Source organism: Delphinus delphis, chromosome 2, assembly GCF_949987515.2.
Source record: "Delphinus delphis chromosome 2, mDelDel1.2, whole genome shotgun sequence".
In the NCBI taxonomy this organism is placed as follows: domain Eukaryota; kingdom Metazoa; phylum Chordata; class Mammalia; order Artiodactyla; family Delphinidae; genus Delphinus; species Delphinus delphis.
The window spans coordinates 36,397,278-36,418,725 of NC_082684.1; the positions used below are offsets into that span (position 1 = coordinate 36,397,278).

The window sequence follows — 21,448 nt, forward strand, 5'->3', positions numbered from 1 at the left end:
GAGAAGAAACACTATTTGAAACTCTGATTTTACTGTGTTCTTGCTTTAGCTCTACTATTTAGAACAGGGGTCAGTAACTTCTATACATATGAAGACTAAGAAACAGGGAAGAAACGGGGTAGGAGTATGAAAATAAAGATAAAAACAAAGGAGAGCTATAACAAGAAGGAAAAATCAAAGGAAGAGGAGCATTTGACATAGTGGCAGAGTACTACTAAGCAATTTTCTCAATTTTCCAAGTATTCCTGAAATTAGGCCTGGACCAATAATTTGAGAGAGGATCTTAATGGAATTTTTATGAAGAATCAGAATGTTAGGCCTGTGAAGGATATTAGAAGTCATTTGGTTTAATGTAACTCTTTCATCTGACAGTTAAAGAAACTGATGTCTCTGAAGATATTTCAGGGAACAAAATGACAATATAAGGCAAAGGGAGGCTGGTTTCTTTCACATACATTTTAACCCAGTCTTTACAAAAGTAAAAGTTATTTGTGTACTTGCCTGATTTTCACTATCTATCAAAGCTCCTCCAGGGCAAGGAATCTGGTTTTATTTATTCCCAATTGCACCAAACACAACAAATGAATGAATGAATGGATGATGGGCAGACACAAAAATCTAACTGTTTAGTATATTGTAAGTAGAAACCTTAGCTACTACTACCTAGCCTAGCATTTTCTTTTGTTTTGTTTTGTTTTAATAAATGAAAAAAAGAGTGACAATTAATGAAGGCCCAGAATGACCAAGTAAGTTGTCCAAAGTCACATAACTTGTTAGTGGTGGAAGCCAGATTGGACCCCCAGATTCTTGAACTCTAATGCACCCCTCTTTCATTACAGCACACTACTTAAGTGTGCAAATAACTTAGCTGTCTGCAGTACTTCAAGTTTCTATATTTGGCCAATTCTCAATGTGGTGGATACTCCACGAAAAATTAATACAGGTAGTTTTCTGGTATGTAAAACGACAGGAAGTCCAGACAAAGTTAAGCAGGTGTAAGTCCTGGTTTTGCCTTTATAAACCCTGGAACTTTGGGAAGAGATTTTCTTTCCTTAGTTTCCTCACCTGTAAAGTGGTTATCTCTGCCCACATCACAGGATTGTGTTACAGAACCAATGGGATAATGCAGTTGAAGTTACTTTGGTAATGTAACTACTATAATGTATCTTTCTCCATCTTCCAAGATCCTGTTCAAACACTGCAGCTATGAAGCCTTTCTTGGTCCTTTCTTGGGAATGGAAGTGCATTTCCCCTCCCTCGACCTCTCATAAAACTTTTTATGCTTTCTCTCAGGGCATGTATCACATTCTGCTCATATAATGTTAGTTGTGTAAGTCTCTTTTCCCATGGACTGTGAGGAGTTAGAAGGATCCATTAAAAAAAATGTAACCTCTGTCCCCCACAGTAGCAAGTATTCAATAAACATTCTGCAGATAAGTGAATGAATCAACACATGTATTAATATTAACCAATAGCTGACTTTATTACAAACAATAGAAGCTGCAGAATGCCATAGTCTAGCCTACAAATCTATTTTCAGGAATTACTTAAGCATCATCAGTCTCTCTGAAAGGTAATAATATTTTACAGTGTATATTTTTTCCCACAGAACTAAAATCCTTTTTCATCCTTATATTATCACATCATCATTTTTAGGGCAGGTATTGCCTTCCCTATTTTACAGATGGAAAAAAAAAATCAAAGCTCAATAATACTATTATTAAGTAACTTGGCCCAGAATTAGGGAAAAGCCAGGAATATTACTGAGGTCACTTAACTCTCAGTCTAGTGTTCTTCCCATTAGGCCAAGAACATTTCCCGTGGTGTGAAATCTGGCATCAGGACCCAGGAAAACTCCTTACTCCACAACTTTTTATGTATGGGTATAGGAGCACATGCTTGTGAGCAAAGATGCTCTTTTGGATTTTTTTTTGCTTCCAGGATTTCCTGATATATCTCCCTTAACATAAGCATGAGACTGTACATATATACATGATAACTCCCAAGTGGGCCAAGAGATAACTTTAAACAATAATTTTAACATTATCTTACATTACTAATGATATCTTTATTCTCAAAGTAGCTTTCAAAACAAAAAAGAAAACAGAACATCAAAACTGCAAAAGAATCACCAGTGGCAATTAATGAAATCCAAGAATAAGGTGCAATAGAAAAGCTATAAGTATGAGAGCTTCATCTCGTAACCCTGTTAGAGTAAGACAGGAGTCATGTATAGCATCTAAAATATTCCCAACAAAATAAGATTTTGCTGGTTTCCCCAGGAGAGACTGTTAATTTCAGAAATATGGTTTTATATATTTGTTGAATGAATAAATGAACAAATGATTAAGGGTGACTAAATTATGATGACTCAGCTGTTCTAAATGAACAAAGGAAGAATAATCTCCCTGTGGCCTAAGGTGAACTCTGGAACCTCTGTTTTTGGGTGGGGCTACGAAAATCACGCTATATCTTGTAAAGTTCACACTGTATTGTAAAGGTATGTATCCCTGCTACTACATATCCCTTTTAGGAGGAACAAATCAGGTTCTTACCCAATAACTGGATGTTTGAAGCCTAGCTTCTTGGTGGCCTCTTCTATTTCTTTTTCCAGCCAAGGTTGTGGGCGGATCAAGTATTTGACAAACTGGGACACCCACCACACTGCAGGATCACCATGGACTCGTACAAGTCGATCTGCAAGGTCTTCTGGTACAGCCAGGGGTAAATATGGAGGACGAGGATGAAGACTGTCTACAATGGGGAGCTCAACCACCTGAACATTTTTGTCCTTTACTTCACCTGAGGGAATATCAAAACGTATCATCACCACATTGTATTCCTTGTACAACTACCATTTGACAAGAACTCACTCTGGGTGCTTTTATCTTCACAGAAACTCTAAAGAAGTAATATAATTTTCATTTTACAGAGGAAGTTAAGTAACTTGCCCTAGATACCAGAGTAAAAGTGACAGAGCTGAATGTCACATTCAGGTTGGTCTGCCCCTCAAGTTCATGGCCTTTTCTTTTCTATCATAATGTGCTGCCATATCAACACTTCATACCCCAGATAACAATGGTACCCATTTTTCTAGATTCCATATATATACGTTAATATATGGTACTCTTTTTTCTCTTTCTGACTTACTTCACTCTGTATGACAGACTCTAGGTCCATCCACATCACTACAAATGACTCAATTTCGTTCCTTTTTATGGCTGAGTAATAGAGGGGTGGGATGGGGAGGCTGGGAGGGAGGCTCAAGAGGGAGGGGATATATGTATACATATAGCTGATTCACTTTGTTGTACAGCAGAAACTAATACAACATTGTAAAGCAATTATAATCCAATAAAGATAAAAAAAAAAAAATGGTATCCGGCACTCAAAGCATCTAATCAGAGAATAACCATATCGCCAGTGGACATGGCTCCCTAGGCAAAGGTTCTGTTTTTTATACTTGTTTTTTAAAAATTTTTATTGGAGTACAGTTGATTTACAATGTTGTGTTACTTCTGCTGTTCAGAGAAGGACAAATATTGTATGATATCACTTATATGTGGAACCTATAATTGTTGTTTTTGAATTAGACATAGTGTTCTCAAAACTTCCAGCTTGCCATTATAGCAAATGGCTCTTGCATACTTTCATGACAGACCACAATGACTCTAGAGATATCTAAAGATCACAATTTTAAGGCAAGCATCTCTCTCTTTTGAAGAAAAAAATTTGATAGTTCTAAAGTATTTTTTTTTTCTTGGCCAAAATTAGACCTATTATATTCTCAATGATGATGAATAGAATCTGTGTTGATTGTTTACCTGGATATTTTAAATTTAAAGTTAGAACAGAGATAGAGAATTTCTGTAGATGACGACTGGTTTAAAAACCCAACTTCTATATACCATTAATGTTACTGCTGTTCTATCAACTTTATAATGCAATGAGAACAAACCAAAATGTGATAGACAGCATCCTTAGAGTTTACGTCACATACTGAAGACCACATGGTAATAACTAGAAAACACAAAGATATCAGGCAGAAAGATTTCACAAATGTAAAACGTACTGACTTAAATTTTCAATAACAAAAAGTATTAACCTGAACATACAAAATAACTCCAGTTAAGATGTTGTCATTGTGCATAATAAATTAGAATCACAGTTAAACACTGGACTGTCAAAGGAAGAATGTACTTGTAGAGAACAGACCTAGAATATGTTTAAAATGTATCCACCAGAATGAAGCACAGTCCTTAAATTCTGTTTTTCTACATATATGAAAAGTATTTTTAAATAAATTACATGATCTGGGTATGTGATCACTCAAACCAATTGCATAGTTATTAGAAAGTCAGTATAACTAAGAATTAAAAACTTCTGGTTAATATTCTCTCTCTCTCTGATATATAAAACTCATTTCAGGAGTCTTAGAACAAAGCCCTTGAAACATGACATTTGTTGAGGGAATAAATGGGAATAAACAAATTTACCACCAGTATTTCAGTTGTCTAGCATGCCAGTTAAGAAAGAGTTGGGCCCCTTTATCAGATGAGAAACTGTAATTAAGAGTGTGTGGGGAAAGAATGAGCTGCATTTTAAATTAATCTCTAATAGTCTCCTTAAGGCAAGGAAAACTGGGGTGCTTTCCCTGATGTGGAGATGATAAGTAGTACATGTATGAGAGAGGAAAAAATAAGGAAGAAAGGTAGCTCTTTTTTCTTATAAAAAACAAAGAGGGAAAGAAAGAAAGATCCTAGCTTCTCATATACAACCATAAACAAAAGCAAAATTAGTACGGCTACCTTCTTTTTGTGATTACTTCCTGAAAAGGTTATTCTAAATGTTCCATGTTAACTAGCTCCAAACTTCATTCATGTGAAAGTATTACCTTCTAATTGTCCTAAGACCTCAAACTTCTGTACAGCTAGCCCTATTGACTATTTCATTTCAGAAGTGAAAACTATGCTTGTACCTTCAAGACACAGAACTCAGTTTATTTTTATTGACTCTTTTATTCATTCATTCATTCAAATATTTACTGAATACTACTATGTCAAACTCTGTACTAGGCAGAGTATAGAGTGATGACATGGTTCCTGCCTGTCAAGATTTCCAGTTCAAAAACCTCACCCAGAACTAGGCTGCTTTTGGTGAAAGAAAAACAAACAAAATAAAACAAACCATCATCACCAACAAACATGCTACCCAAAACATATCGATACTCAGCTGCCTAGTAAAATATTAAGAAAGGGGTATTCATATTTATAAATGAAAAGAACTGTCACAGCATGAAAGTTTAGCCTCCTCAATAATGATACATTTCAAAATGAAAGATAATTACATAGTACACACTATGTTAGAAGGTCTTTTCTTTTACTTGGTTTACCACATAACATTTTTCATTCTATTGGAATATACATTCAAAAGAATTTAAATCTGGAAGAGATCCTAGAGATAATCTTACTCAGTGTTTTCTAAACTTCAGTCATTTAAGTACCACCTTTGTAATTCTCCCCATATCCATATACCATCTGTACTATTTAATGTTTTAAAAATTCACTTTTTAAAACTTAAATTGATTTATTTTATAGATGGTAATTAAAAATATAACTTCACTAAAAACAAACCATGTTATTAAACTCTATACAGATACTATTGCTTATAAAGAGTTCTGAGCTCAAGTCAGATTTTTTTTTTTTTTTTTGGCGGTACGCGGGCCTCTCGCTGTTGTGGCCTCTCCCGTTGCGGAGCACAGGCTCCGGACACGCAGGCTCAGCGGCCACGGCTCACGGGCCCAGCCGCTCCGCGGCATGTGGGATCCTCCCGGACCGGGGCACGAACCCGTGTCCCCTGCATCGGCAGGCGGACTCTCAACCACTGCGCCACCAGGGAAGCCCTCAAGTCAGATTTATATTAAAAAAGATTATTAGTGAGGTTTTAAGGGGTGATAATTGCCTCTCCCTTTATATCTCCTATGAGTTTGAAACCAAATGAAAAGCAGAGAGAGGAATAGAAAGGCAATCAAAATATCAGCTTGATTACCAATAAAGATGAACTGGAGAACACAGTTTTGTGTTCTGGATCGATGGTCTCATGGGTTTCCTAATAGTTCCCACCCAGTCCTAAGCAGAGTTGGTCAACAAAGGCCTTCTATGCACATGGTGGAGGAGGAGCGTGTCTTCTGAGAATGCGCCACACCATGAGATGAGCCAGAAAGGGCTTGACCTCACATGTTTGGTTCTTCCTCTTAACTCACCAGTTGTATAACACAGGACTTTCCTTCCAAGTAGGGGTGAAATGAGGTAGACAGAGCAAAAAAGCACTTCTGTACTTTTCCCTTCTAAGGAATGGAATTAACTTTGCTTCTATAGAGATTTTTGAGGAATAAACGATCCACAGTATCTGCCCCCACCTACCTCCATCCCCAAACAACTATCCAGTGTTAAAGAACTATTAAAGATATCTTGATATCAAATTGAGACTGATATAATCAGAAAGACTGAACAAGGAATAACTCTCTCAGGTATGAGATTCAATGTTCATTTTAATGTTTTATCAGAAAACCACCTGACATTATCACATGTGCCACCTAAAGTCACCTCTAGTAATCTGTGTGGTAGGTTTCAGAATTTAGGAAACACAGATTTATTTAAACTGCCTCATTTTCCAGAAGAAATAGACTAAGAGAGGTTAAGAGAACTTCTCAACGGTAATACAGCTAATGATCAGACTCTAGTGTTTACTCCACTACTTGTATTACCTTCTGCTTTCTGGAACATAAATTTTTAAAAAGCATTTAAGTATGGCCCTATTGACCAATCAAGAGTGCCCTGCCACTCTAAGAGGACTCTAGTGTTGGTTAAAAAAAAAAAAAAGCACTGCATCAACCTTCTAGCAAGAGAATATTTCAGATGTACAAATCATACATAAGTCAGTACTATTCATCTGTAAAGAATCAGTGCAAACTAGCCTGGGCATTACACAACTGACTGCCCAGTTCAACTTGAATTGATTCGGTCATTATTAATTATCTCATATTCAAGACTACCTCTCTTGTGGATAATCCTCTTTTATCAGGTCATTTGCTGAGGGCAGCTCTGGCAGGAGCATAGGTAGCTCTTTGAAAGGGATGATCTCCACAGTTACAGGCAAGTACCTTTAGAAGAGCCCTCTTCCCTGCTAGTCAATTCATGAGAGCCCCATTTAAAAGCACTACTCTGTCATCATTTCATGTAACATTAAGTCAGAGACACCAGCCCTGCAGCTAGTCAATTAGAATTATTAGTCTTCCAAAGACTCAATAGAAAGGGCTTGAGAAGCTTAATATCCACCATAAATGAATGGGTTCTGCTATAATGAAAAATGTTTCAAGGATAGAAAGATTTTGGGTCCCAGTGCATACGATTTCTTCTGTATTTACTGTCTTGTTGTGAGAGAAGCAGCACTCAGGAGGGGGAACTCTCCTAAAAACAGAATTCATAGAGCTCAGAATTGTCAAGGCAGAGAGGTTTGGAATACGGTTGCCAGTTGAGAAAAATCTTCAATAAGACATCACTATCTAGAACTTAAATTCACTTGGTGGGAGGAGGGGGTTATTAGTAACTTATCTGAAAGTTCTGATATTCTATCATCACTAACTTGACCAAAATTCTGTGCTATACTGAAAGTACAGAATAGCAGTACGTTGTCTAAACTAGTAATACTTCCTGCTCATATTACAGCAAGGAATTTGTATGATTAAATTATATCCACAAAGACTACCTGGACTTTTGGGATTTAATTTTCTTTGCCACTGTGTGGCCAAATAGGACTGACTAAATTCTCACTCAACTCTCTGAGACTTGTTAGAGAAGGCAAGAGTAAAAGACCGAAAGTTAACTAGCGTGGTGAGACCTCTAGAGGCACGGGGGAGCGTTCTTGATTTTACTTGATTTATAGATGGCCGTTTAAAAAAAAAAAAAAAAAAAATCACATAAATGTGTGAGCTCTGTTCTTTTGGATTTTAACATGACGACATTAATATTTATATCCTCATTTAATGACTGAGCTCTGTTCTCGTTTAAAATATGAAGGAAAGATACACTATTAAAAAGTGAACATCTGGGCTACTTTCCTTTTGTTTTACAACCACTGCGGCTGATAGAGATCTCTTCCTGAACTTGAATGAACAACTGTCACCTGCCATATGAATTCCATCACTGCTCTACTTAAGCAACAACTCAAAAGACTGTTATTACTGCCAGTTTGAAGCCTTGAACCAACTGAGTGAAAAGTTCTAAATTCAATCATATGAAACCCACTGCAGTGTTAGCAACATTCTTAAGAATTAGCATATCACACTGTGGGAACGACTGTGCAGCATTCTTATGAGGTGCTGCCTTCTTTTACTAGCAACAGAAATGCCTGGCAAAAGCAACCAGACTCATGGTTCACGGACCTCAATGATATTCTGACAGACTTGACTCTGGATTGAGGACTGAAAGAATAGCTAATGGAAAATATGTAATAACTTAGTGAATTATGCAGTTCAGGATAAAGTAGGCAGGACAGTGTCAAAAGAAAAAAGACCAAAGATATTTGTTTGCTCTGTACCACTAAACAGAAGGTTTCCTGCAGTCATTCTTAATGTTTCTGAAACAAATTTAGTCATTTAACTTTTATATACATATGTGTTGCTTTGCCAAGAGGTTCCAGACATTCCACAGACAGCTTGCTCATAAAGGGGATGCTGCCAATAGTTTCTTTGATCATTCAGATTACGCAGGCCCTGGAACTCCATGGCTAGAGATTTTCGGGGAGTTTGTTGTTTGTTTCTTAGTAATACTTTCTCCTAACTTAGAACCTCCTACTAACCCCAAGGATCCCAAGGAATCCTTGAACAGCTTTTCTCATTGGTAAGAAACAAGAGAGTGGAGGAACGGAAAGCAGTAGAAACAAAGACAAGGCTTAATATCATCAAATTTAGCGAAGAGCCAAACCCCAACCTTTCTTTCCCCCATTCTTGTAAAAAAAAAAAAAAAATCACAATTCCATTCTCATATTCCTCTTATTCTTTCATCACATGTCATGTCTCCTTGAAAGAAATAGCCAGGAGGAAGGACCTCATGGTAACACCAGCCTTTCATTGCTTGAGAATCCCTGCAAGCGGTGATGGAGTGAGCAGGTGCGCTGTCAGGATCTCACTGGATAGAGCTGTCAGTTGGCATGCTGCATTCCCTTCTGCTTTGGGGGAATGTTATAGTTGCCTCTGTGGTTAGCACATACCTGGAGAGTTAGGAATGCGATATTTCATGCTGGATTCACAGCTACTTGTAATTTTTATGCTGTTAGCTTCCAATTATGTTAATCAGGAAGGCCTAATTAGGGTTCCTTGATGATAGGGTAAAGGTCCATCCTCATACTCTAAGATACAAGAATTACAACAAGAAATCCTGGATATTCCATGAGAGAAGAAAATGAACATACAGTCATTTTGGAAGAAGGAGATAATAACAAAATAGTTAAGACTTCTGTGGGATGTGAGGAGAGAAGACAAATTAAGTGTGGCACCATGCTAAAGCACTGATAAAACAGACAAATATCTTGGCCTACTAAAATAGGGACTGGAACATCAAACCTCCCTCATATTGTATGCTAGACCAATCCATAAAGTACCAGCAGCTCCAAGAGTCACCCTGCCATCATGCCCATCTTTAGCTCCTGCTGCCACCTCAGACTGCAGCGTACGTCTTCTTCCCCAGCTGCCTCCTCCTCCACTGTGGAAGAAAACAGATGGGCAATGGGGTACGGCTTTACATGACAAGCCACAGCTCCTGCTGTCACTGAGGCTCCAATCTGGTATAAGTCACCTGTTCCTCCCTCATTTCTCCTCTTCTGGGTTGTATTAGATCTCTAGAAAGAGAGCTAGTACTTCACAATCTCCAGCCTCTGGTGGCAGAGCTGAGAAAAATACTATAAAGACATTATTCAAAACATGGCTATATTTTACCCATTCTGGTTTAAATGGAGGAAGAGCAGGGGATATCCATAAATAAAGAAAAAGAACTATGAGGCAAAAGGCATGAAACCTTAATTAATGGAGCATGGAAAGGGGAGGGAGGAGGAAGATAAACATAGCAAACAGGGTAAAGAGGAGAAGTCTGAGATGGAGAGTAGTCTTTTGATTATTACTGCTTAAAAAAGATAATACTTTGTACAGGTTTGATACTTCACACGATGGCTCCCATGACACTTTTCGTTTATGCAGGGACTGCACAGCCACAACCTTCTTTAGAATCTACGCTAGAATTTGCAAAGGAATATGTCTATCACTCCTTTGCCAAGAAGATTCCTACTATTTCTTATTATATGCAACATATTTTTCAACCTGTAGATAGTTATCTATCAATAAGCCACAAAGTCTTACCTGGTAGATCTCTAAATCAGAGGCCACCATTTATCATAATCCCATCTTCATCTCAACTGATAAGGATTCTGGCAGGGATACAGGTCCAGAGTCTGTTCTTTCCACATGCTTTACTCCTTGTCAATCACCCATGCTATAAGCCACTTCTAACACAGCTCCTGCATCCACCCCCTCCCCACCTCACCTCTCTATCAGCATCTTGAATTAAGAGCTAACATTTGCTGAACAACTATATGCTAGGTACTACACTAAACATTTTCCATACATTATCCCAATTAGTCTACAAAGTCTTTATGAGGTGAGTACTCATTTTACAGACGAAGTTAACTCAGTCTGTTCAAGGCCACCCAGCTAGCGTTCAGAAATAGGAGCTGAACTTAGACATTCTGATTCCAGAGTTTAAAGTCTTACTCCAACCCTACTCCATTACCTATAAGTTTCAGAGAAAGCCAAAGTGACTCCTCCTGTAATGAAAAACAGAGGCGGGAGGGGGCCAGGCTCCAAGTGTGAGTTTAAATAGCCAAAGGAAGAGGTAGCAGAACTCCCATGTGTAAGGTACAGATCTCTCTCTACAGAGTGCACTGGATCTAGAAATTAATATTAAGTAAAGGATATAAAAACTTCAAACAGTTATCATGTGTACCCATATAAAGCTATTAGAAGCCATGAATTATGGCTTAACAAAACAATTTCATTCATTGTCATTTTGGGTTCACACTGGGATCCCATAAGAAACAAAAATAATAGCTAGACAGCTGACCTCAAATTTAAATTATTTGTATGAAATAATTAAGGTGCTTTTTAGTCAATTTAAAGCTCATGGTTAAGAGTTAATAATACCTTCACAATTTGATTGTAAAGAGAAAATATGAATTAGACAACCTATGACAGTCTTATTTCCTAATAATGATATAATAAGCTTTCCATGAAGAAGAAATAGCCTACTTCAGAACAAAGAATCAGGAAGCAAAGTTATTATAAAGAGATTATTAAATTTGTAAACCATTCTCCCTATTACCTATTTACATACTTATTTTCAACTATTAAACATTAAAGCAAAACATATTCTACAATCTAAAATACTTCTGTCCTTAAAAAATACTTTCACCTTTAATTTCTTAAGTGGTATATTTAGGGATAAATAAAAATAAACAAATTTCAATTTATTCATAAAGACCTTATAAAACTGACTGAAGTATCTACTCCTGTTGATATGATCCAAAATTCAGGGTATAATAACTGATGGCATCCAAAATAAACCACAAAATAAATACAAGTATTTTGTATTTTCAGAAAAAATTTCAGCCTTGATTATTATAATAATTAACTTTATTCATGTCAGAAGAATTTCTGAAAGATTAAAAAATATCAGAGAAAGAACTTTTAGAGGGGATACAAAGTAATTTTAAGTCAATTCAATAGTTTACTAAGTTGAACATACATAAAAGGGGTAATCACAATTGTGTTTATATATAAATTAACTTGTGCAGTTCAACTACTACCTCTCAAGAATAAAAAGAAATAATGTTTTTTAAGAGGATGGAGATCTTCCAAATGACAAGAGGATGATTCTCTTCTATCTGAAAAGATGAAAGCTGAGAGGGGATATGTTCAAAGCCTATAAAAATCATGACAGATTTAGATAATGTGTTCAAGCTGTGTTCACCAAACCTTAGAATTAGGAACCTTTCACTGGTGCTTGAAAAAAGTACTTTGAGAATAACTAAAATAAAGCCCATTTTACACAATAGGTAGAATTCTTACAGAACTCAATATCCCAAGAGAAGATAAAAGTCAAAAATGATATGTTTGGGGAAAAATGTAAATGTTCAGACCTTGACATCATGGATGGCAACTATATCTCCTATAAAATGTCACTGAGGACTACTGTTAAATCAGAGTTCTGAACTGGATAAATCAACGATATGACCCAAAATGTCCTTAGGCTTCAATGCATAGGAAACAATATATACAATATAATAAGACTATGTTACATTTTGGCTATAAAGGATGCTTTTTCTTTGTGTACTAACAAACTATTATTTCTTTTCCTTGCAGTATGGACATAAGAGGCAGATACACCATTGAAACAATGATACAAGGAAGAAGAATAGAATATTACTTATGCCTGCTGATATTGCTTACTTGGTTAGAATAGATTATAAAATTCATAAAATAAAGGATACTGGAGTTCTGACATTGGTACCTCATAGTTAAGTTTTGTAGAACAAAACTCGTACATGACTATTTGCTCTCACCAGTATCAAACAACCAAAAAAGGATTTATTGAGAACTGTTTTAGTCAAGGTCACTTGTTGCAAGGACTAGAAACCTGATCAAGTTAGCTCAAGTGAAAAGGACATTACTGAAAGTATATAAGGGAATTGCCAAGAAACAAAGAACAAGAAGTACAACTGTATCTTATAGAAAATGGGAAGCCTGCAATTCTTACTACCTCTCTGTGGCCCCCTGGTCTGGGCAGGTCAGCGACACTTTCTGCTAACTGACTTCTCTCTTGCTCGGGGCCCATCTTGTAGCCATCATCTTTAGACTACAAGATTTTACAACTTAGTCTCACCCTCAGATAAGCTAGAGTCTCTGTCTTGTAATGATACTAACATTTACTGAGACCATGTGCTGAATACTGTGCTAAATGCTTATGAATATTATTTCTCTTAATTAACAAAACTACCCTACAGGGCAAGTACCCTTATAGATGACCAGTGAAGGAGTTAGAATCCAGAGCAATCGGACTCCAGAGCTGGAGTGCTCAACTGTAAGATTAGATTACCTGTCAACAGGTATCTTATTGGCACAGCCCAGCCTAAAGGATTAGTTTCTCAGGATCAGGTAATCACCTTGGCCTGTACAGCTGTAACTACCTGTGTGCGCACACATATGTGTGTCTGTGTGTGTGTGTGTAGGAGGGGAGGAGTGGTTACATGATATACACAAGGCAGCAAGAACTGTATTGTCCAAATAGATGTTATTAGATGAAGTGCGAGGAGTTAATAACTGATGTATAGTAAACCATTGGCTTTTAGGAATTTAAAATTTTAGGAATTTCACTCTCAGAACATAGGGTAATTTTAAGAACCATCCATGTACATATCTCTATCACTGCATTTACCAAGTTGTCTTATAATTATGTTTTTGTAGCTGTCTCCTGCACAAGTCTGGAATGATGACATAAACCTTAACATATTCATCCTATTGCCTCATCAACTATCACTATCCCAGGCATACAAAAGGCACAAAATTAAGTTCTTAGTTGAACGACTGAACTTAATATATAAAGCACTATAATCAACATGAATCCCACAGTCTGCTGTAGGAAATAATCACTTAGTAAGTGAGACGACCATTCAGCATCACAATCTCAACACTATAGGTAAATTTCGAGATTTGAGAATATCACCAGTTTTATTGCTTTAAGATGCAAAATAGTCAAAACTACTCAGGTACTGCCTTTATTTAAGAACTTTAGTTGTCTCTTAGATAACAAATACATGAAAAGTGGTATAGAAATACTTGTTAAGCTATATTTATATAACAACCTTATTCTTCTTGTTACTTGCACAGTACTTCAGAAATATATAGGCATTCTTCCTTGGATCTACCAACCATTTTAAAAATATATACTACCTAAATAGGATAGAACAGGAAAGAAGACAATACTCTTGCTTTTGTTATGGTTTCACTGTACTTTTTGAGGGAGTTGAATGGACCCAAAGAATTGTCTTTGAGAGTGACAAACACTATAGAATCTATATTTCAGTTATAAAATAATATCAGAATTTGTAGTTAATTTTTACATGATGTACAGAGCTTGATGGAACTGGAAATTATGCTAGACATGTTTTAGGTATGTTTCATTGCTAGAACAAAGTCTGTTCCTTCATTCAGAATTTGTAAGTTTCACACTTTGTATTAACTGGAAGTAGATAATTAAATTAATTTAAAAGAGTTTCACTTAGACTATTTCTACACATCATAACCAAAAATACAAAAATAAATTGAACCTTACATTTAAAACTAAGATTTTCATGTCCCTTGTTATTGCTGCTTGCGACCATTACTATCATTATAATAAAACATAGTATACTTTTTTTTTAGTTTCAGAGAATTTTCACATATTAGTTCAGCTTATTTGCAACAGAGCTCCTTATTCTCCTTAACAAGACCTACCTTCAAGAGAAATTATCTACCAGAGCCTAACCTATGGAAGTTTTACTGAAGCCTAAGCAACCTGAGGGGAGGGAAATATCCATCTCAAGTTCACTAAAAGACAGACCTAATCATAGGACTATAGAATACTTCCTTTCCCCCATGCCATATTACCACATCAATAGAGCTGCTGAATAATAACAAAGGATTACTGCTGAAAGAACTGCCTATTAAAGGAGTCTCTAAGAAAACCTAGAAAAAAACCAAGAGAGATGAAAAAATGAGGACACTAGAGGAAAATTTAGCATCTGACACCACAGCTAATAGTAAACACAGCCTAACTCCTAGCCAGATAAACATAAAACCTCACACTAAAGGCCTATCTATTTCAGTTCAGTTTTTACCTAATACATCATGTCCAGTTTTCAGCAAAAAATTATAAGATATGCTAAAAGGCAAAAAAAGAAAATACAGACTGAAGGAACAAAGCAACCATCAGATCCAGACTCATATATGGCAGACATTTTAGAATTATCAGACCAGGAATTTAAAATAACTATGATTAATATGCTAAGAATTCAAATGAAAAAAGTGGACAAGCTGCAAGAAGAGATGAGTAATATAAGCAAAGAAATGGAAACTCTAAGAAAGAATCAAAAGAAAATGCTAGAAATAAAAAACACTGTAACAGAAATGAAGAATGCCTTTGATGGGCTCATCAGTAGGCTGGACATGACCAATGAAAGAATCAATGAGCTTGAACATATGACAACATAAACTTACAAAACTGATTGGAAAGAGAAAAAAAATGAAAAGGATGAAACAATATCCAAGAACTATGAGACAATTACAAAAGGGGAACATATATGTAATGGGAATGTAGAGGAGAAGAAAGAGAGAAAGGAAGAGAAGAAATATTTGAAGTAATAATGCCAGAGAAGTTCCCAAAATTAATGACAGACACCAATCCACAGATGTAGGAAGCTCAGAGACAAATACCAAAAAAATAAATCTATACCATGAATGTTATACTGAAACTATAGAAAATCAAAGACAAAATCTTGAAAGAAGTCAATGAGGTAAGGGGAAACCTTATCAATAAAGGAACAAGAATAAGAATTACATAGGCCTTCTATTCAGAAACTATGCAAGCAAGAAGGGGGTGGAATAAAATACTTAAGTTTTGAAAGAATAAAAACCCAGCTACTTAGAATTCTGTATTCAGTAAAATTGCCTTCAAAAGTCAAAAGGAATGAAGACTTTCTCAGACAAAAACTGAGGGAATTTGTCACTAGCTTCAGAGAGAAGGAAAATGATATGTCGGAAACTCACATATTCATACACATGTATACAGAAAACAGTATTAGAGAAGGAATAAATTAAAGTAAAATTAAATCTTTTCTTTTTCATATTCTTTATTAATCCAAGAGATAACAGTTTGTTCAAAGTAATAACAGCAACAAAATATTTGGTGGTCATAGCTTATAGAAAAGTGAAATAAATAATAACAATGCTTTAACGGATGGGAGGAAGGAATTGGGAATACTCTGTTATAAGGTATTTGAAGCGCTCATAAAGTGGTGGTATACTGTTATTTGAAAGTAGACTTGTAGTAGTTATAAATGTGTATTACAATCTTTAGGGCAACTACTTAAAAGAGAAGTTGTAATTTATATGCTAAGACAGGAGAGAAAATGGGGTTATATATAATGAGCAGTTAAAACCAAAGAAGGCAGATGAATAGAGGGAGATAATAAAGAAACAAGGTCAACACATAGAAAAGTCACAAGTATGGCTGATATTAATCCAACTTTATCAATAATCACTTTAAATGTAAGTGGCCTAAATACTCTGATTAAAAGACAAGGACTGTCAGAGTGGATTAAAAAGCAAGACCCAACTATACGTGTCTACTACTTTAAGTATGAAGACACAGAGACATTAGAAGTGAAGGAATAGAGAAATATATACTATGCTAACATTAATCAAAAGAAAGCTGGAGTAGCGCTATGAATTTCAAACAAAGCAACAAAAATTACCAGTGATAGAGAGAGGCATTATATAATGACAGAGGGTCAATTCTCCAAGAAGACATCACCATCCTTAAAATATATGTGCCTAATAAGAAGGTGTAAGATTATATGAGGTAAAACCTGTTAGAATTGGAAGAATAAATTCACTATTTATTTTAATTCGAGGATTATTCACAAATTCACTATTAGTTAGAGATGTCAACACCACTCAATCAGTAATTGCCAGAATCAGCAGGCAGAAAACAAGTACAGATATAATTGAACAGGAAAGTATCATCAATCAACTGGATCTAATTGACATTTATGGAATACTTCATCCAATAACAGCACAATGCACAGTCTTCTTAAGCTCACAGGGAACGTTCACCAAGTTAGATCATATTCTGGGCCATAAAACACACCTTAACAAATTTAAAAGAACAGATATCATGTGAAGTATGCTCTCAGACCACAATGAAATTAAATGAGAGATCATTAACAGAAAGATAGCTAGAAAATCCTAAGATATTTGCAGATTAAACAACACACTTATAAATAACACAAAAGCCAAAGAAGTCTCAGGAAATTAAAAAACTTTTTGAACTAAATGAAAATGAAAATAAAACATCAAAATTTGTGGGGTGCAGCAAGAGCAGTACTTAGAGGGAAGTGTATAGCATTAAATGCACAAACTAAAAAAGAAGAGCCAAAATCAATTATTATCCAACTTAGGAAACTGGAAAAAGAAGAGTAAATTAAGTCCAAAGTAAGAAGAAAAATATCACTGAAAATGAAAGTAGGAAAAAATAGAGAAAAATTAACAAAACCAAAAGCTTATTCTTTGAAAAGTTCAATGAAATGATGAACCTCTAGTCAGGGTAACCAAGAAAAAAGGAGAGAAGGCACAAATTACTAATATCAGTAATGAAAGAGGGACCATGGCTACTGAACCTGTGGACATTCAAAGGATAATAAAGGAGTATTGTGGACAACTCTATGCCCACAAATTCAATAACTTAGATAAAATGAAGCAATTCCTTGAAAGACACAGTCTACCAAAATTCATACAAGGAGAAATAAGTCATTTAAATAGGCCTATATTGACCAAAGAAATTGAATAAACAATTAATAACTTTCTAAAACAGAAAGCCTCAAACACAGATAGTTTCACAGGTGAATAATACCAAATATTTAAGGAACAAATGATACCAATTCTTTACAATCTGTTCCAGAAAATAGAAGCAGAGTGAGCACTTCCCAACTCATTTTATGAGGATATCATTACACTAACACCAAAAGACATTATAAGAAAAGAAACAGGCCAATATTTCTCATTAGCATAGATACAAATTCTCAAGAAAACATTAGCAAATTAAATCTAATAATGTATAAAAAGAATTATACACCATGACTAAGTGGGATATACTCCAGGTTATTCAAGGTTCAACATTTGAAAATCAATTAATGTAATTCATCACATCAACAAACTAAAAAAGAAAAATCATATGATAATATCGATAGATGCAGAAAAAGTATTCCACAAATCCAACATCCATTCATGATTCATGATCCAACTCAATCTTTAGATTTAGCACAATCCTAATAAAAATCCCAGCAAATTACTTTCTGGATATCAACAGTGATTCTATAGTTTATATGGAGAGAAAAAAGACTCAGAATATCCATGACTATTGAAGAAAAAGGCCAAAGAGCACTGATACTACCTGACTTCTAGACTAACTAAAAAGTGACAGTAATCAAGACAGTGAAAGAATAGACAAATAGATCGATGGAACACCACAAAGAACCCATAAACAGACCCACACAAATAAAGTCAACTGATCTTTGACAAAGGAGCAGAGGCAATCCAATAGAGAAAGGACAGTCTTTTCAACAAATGGTGCTGGAACAAATGGATATCCACAGGCAAAAAAAAAAAAAAAAAAAAAAAAAAAAAAAATCTAGACACTAACCTTATACCTTTCACAAAAATTAACTCAACAAAGATCATAGACCTAAATGCAAAATGCAAAACAATAACACTTTTAGAAGATAAACATAGGGAAAAATCTAGGTGGCCTTTGGTTTGGCAATGAGTTTTCAGATACAACACCAAAAGTACCATCCATAAATGAAAAAACTGAAAAGCTGGACTTCATTAAAATTAAAAACTTTCACTCTGTGAAAGACATTGTTAGAAGAATAAAATGAAAAGCCACAAATGGGAGAAAATATCTGATAAAGGACTTACAACCAAAAATTTAAAAGAGCTCTTAAAACTCAACAATAAGAAAACAACCCTATTATAAAATGGGCAAAAAAGCTGAACAGAGACCTCACCAAAGAAGATATATAGATGGTGAATTAGCATATGAAATGATGTTCAACATTACAGGGAATTAGTACATTGCAAATTGAAACAGGATACCAGTACATGCCTATTAGAACGGCTAAAATATAAAACAGTGACACCACTAATGCTGGGGAGGATGTGAAGCAAAAGGAACTCTCATTCATTGCTGGTGGGAATGCAAAATGGTAGCGCTACTGTTACGGACTCAAAGTTTGTGTCCTCCCGAAACTGATACACTGAAGCTCTAACTTTCAATGTGATGGTATTAGGAGGTAGGGCCTTTGGGAGGTAATTATGTTTAAATGAGGTAATGAGAGAAGGCCCCAATGTTGAGATTATTGCCCTTAAGAAGAAGAGGAAGAGACACCAGAGCTTCCTTGCTCTATCATGTGAGGATACAGCAAGAAGGAAGCTGCCTACAAGCCAGGAAGAGGTCCCTTAAGAAGAACCAAATTTGCTGGCACTCTCATTTTGGACTTCCCAGCCTCCAGAACTGTGAAAAATAGTGTCCTGTTTAAGCCAGTCAGTCTGTGTTATTTTGTTGTAGCAGCCCAAGCAGACTAAGACAGCCACTTTGGAAGACAATTCGGCAGCTTCTTACAAGGCTAAACATAGTCTTACCATACAACTCAGCAATCCCTCTTAGGTCTTTACCCAAATTAGTTGAAAACTTATGCCCACACAAAAACCTGCACGTGAATGTTTATACCAGCTTTATTCATGACTGCCCAAAATTGAAAGCAACAAAGATGTCCCTCAATAGGTGAATGGATAATGTTTATCCATACAATTCAATAATATTAGCAATAAAAACAAATGCGCTGTCAAGCCACAAAAAGACATAGAGGAACCGTTTTAAAAAAAAAAGCAGTCAGAAAAGACTTCATAACATATGATTCCAACTATATGACATTCTAGAAAAGGCAAAATTATAAAGACAGAAAAATCAGTGACTGACAGAGACGGTGATTAGGGAGAGGAATGAATAGGTGGAACACGGGATTTTGAGGGCAATGAAACTATTCTGTATGATTATGTAATGGTAGACGCACGACATTATGCATTTAGCAAAGCCCACAGAACTATACTACACAAAGACTGAACCCCAATGTAAACTACAGACTTTAGTTAATAATAATGAATCAACACTGGTTCATCAATTGTAACAAATGTACCACATCAGTGCAAATGTTAACAATAGGGGAACTGGACCATGGAAGGAGAACAGGGAAGGGAAAAAGAGGGAACTCTGTACTTTCTAACAAATATTTTTGTAAACCTAAAACTGCTCTAAGAAATAAAGTCTATTAATTAAAAAATACAGGCATTCAAAAAAGACTACACATACACACACATATATTTAAGTCGTATTTTTATTTTCTTTTTATATTTTCTAAACTTTATGGGTTTTTCAACAATAGGTATTCATTGCTTTATATTTAAAAAAAATATTTAAAAATAATTATGCCAAATAGAAGGAGTACATTTAGCATTAGGTGAACAATATGATCCAGATGAAACTAAATCCAGAAAATTCTGATCTCTGACAATTTATCCAATTAACACAATCTCTAATCCTTCTTTTTCTTGTTTTATATTAATTAAAAATCATGTTACCTCCCCTTGGGATTGTTTTCTGGAGAGAACAAATGAGGAAAGTGCTTTAAAAATTAAAAACAAAGATACCACAGAAACTGTTAAAAATTATTAATGTTTAGAAAAAAATAAAGTCTTTCCTTTGACTGAAGAGGGAGCTAGGTCTGGGAAGGTTTCAATGAAACCTCTAACCAACTAATAAAGGCTAAACTTATCACAAATTACAAGCACAAAGAGAGTGTTCTATTAAATCAAAGGCTTTTTCAGTTGAACTGAAAGGATACGTGGAGAAACAGCTTAAACTCAATAAAGTATGAGTCATAAGTTACCTGAAACCTCTCCCATGGAAAGAAACTTGTTCTATCTCGAGGTATTTAATTTCTACTTCAGGGCAGATGCTTTCAAGTTCACAACCTTAAGGATTTTCTGGTCAATATTGATACGAAGGCTATAATTTGATATAAGTGGAAATACAGCTTTCTCAAAGTCCTCTTTCTTCTATGGCAAACAGAGACATAAAATTTGCCCTTATATATAACAGTTTCCTACTCTTTGCTAATTGATAGAATTTTAAGGCTTAAAAGAAATCAAAGAGATAATCAAGCCCCTTTCTCTATTTATTATCTCCAGACTGTTGTTAACAAAACAACTTTTAAAATTAACAACATTAACCCTTTATTGAAATGCCTTTCATGTAATAGTATGTCATATCCATTAACAGACCTCAACCATTCACTTAAGCCCATCTAAGTAGCTTGATCAGGTTCCATTAAAATAATGTACGGTTTCTTTCATTCCAGCATGACATAGCTAAAGATTTATTTCATATTGAACTTTTTAAAAAAATGGATTCAAGAACAGGTGTCTCAGGCTAGATTCGGGACTGCATAAATAAGCTTTGTGTTAGGG

The 21,448-nt window shown here is 35.4% G+C and overlaps 1 protein-coding gene across 4 annotated transcripts in view; it reads right to left on the reverse strand.

Annotated features, from left to right (window-relative positions):
• FUT8 (fucosyltransferase 8) overlaps positions 1-21,448 on the reverse strand; it is a 314,456-nt gene that overhangs the window by 20,241 nt on the left and 272,767 nt on the right. For all 4 annotated transcript variants that reach the window (XM_060004386.1, XM_060004387.1, XM_060004385.1 and 1 more), the window contains one exon: positions 2,556-2,802. In XM_060004386.1, the coding sequence (XP_059860369.1) occupies positions 2,556-2,802 (247 nt within the window). The remainder of the gene's footprint in view (positions 1-2,555; positions 2,803-21,448) is intronic.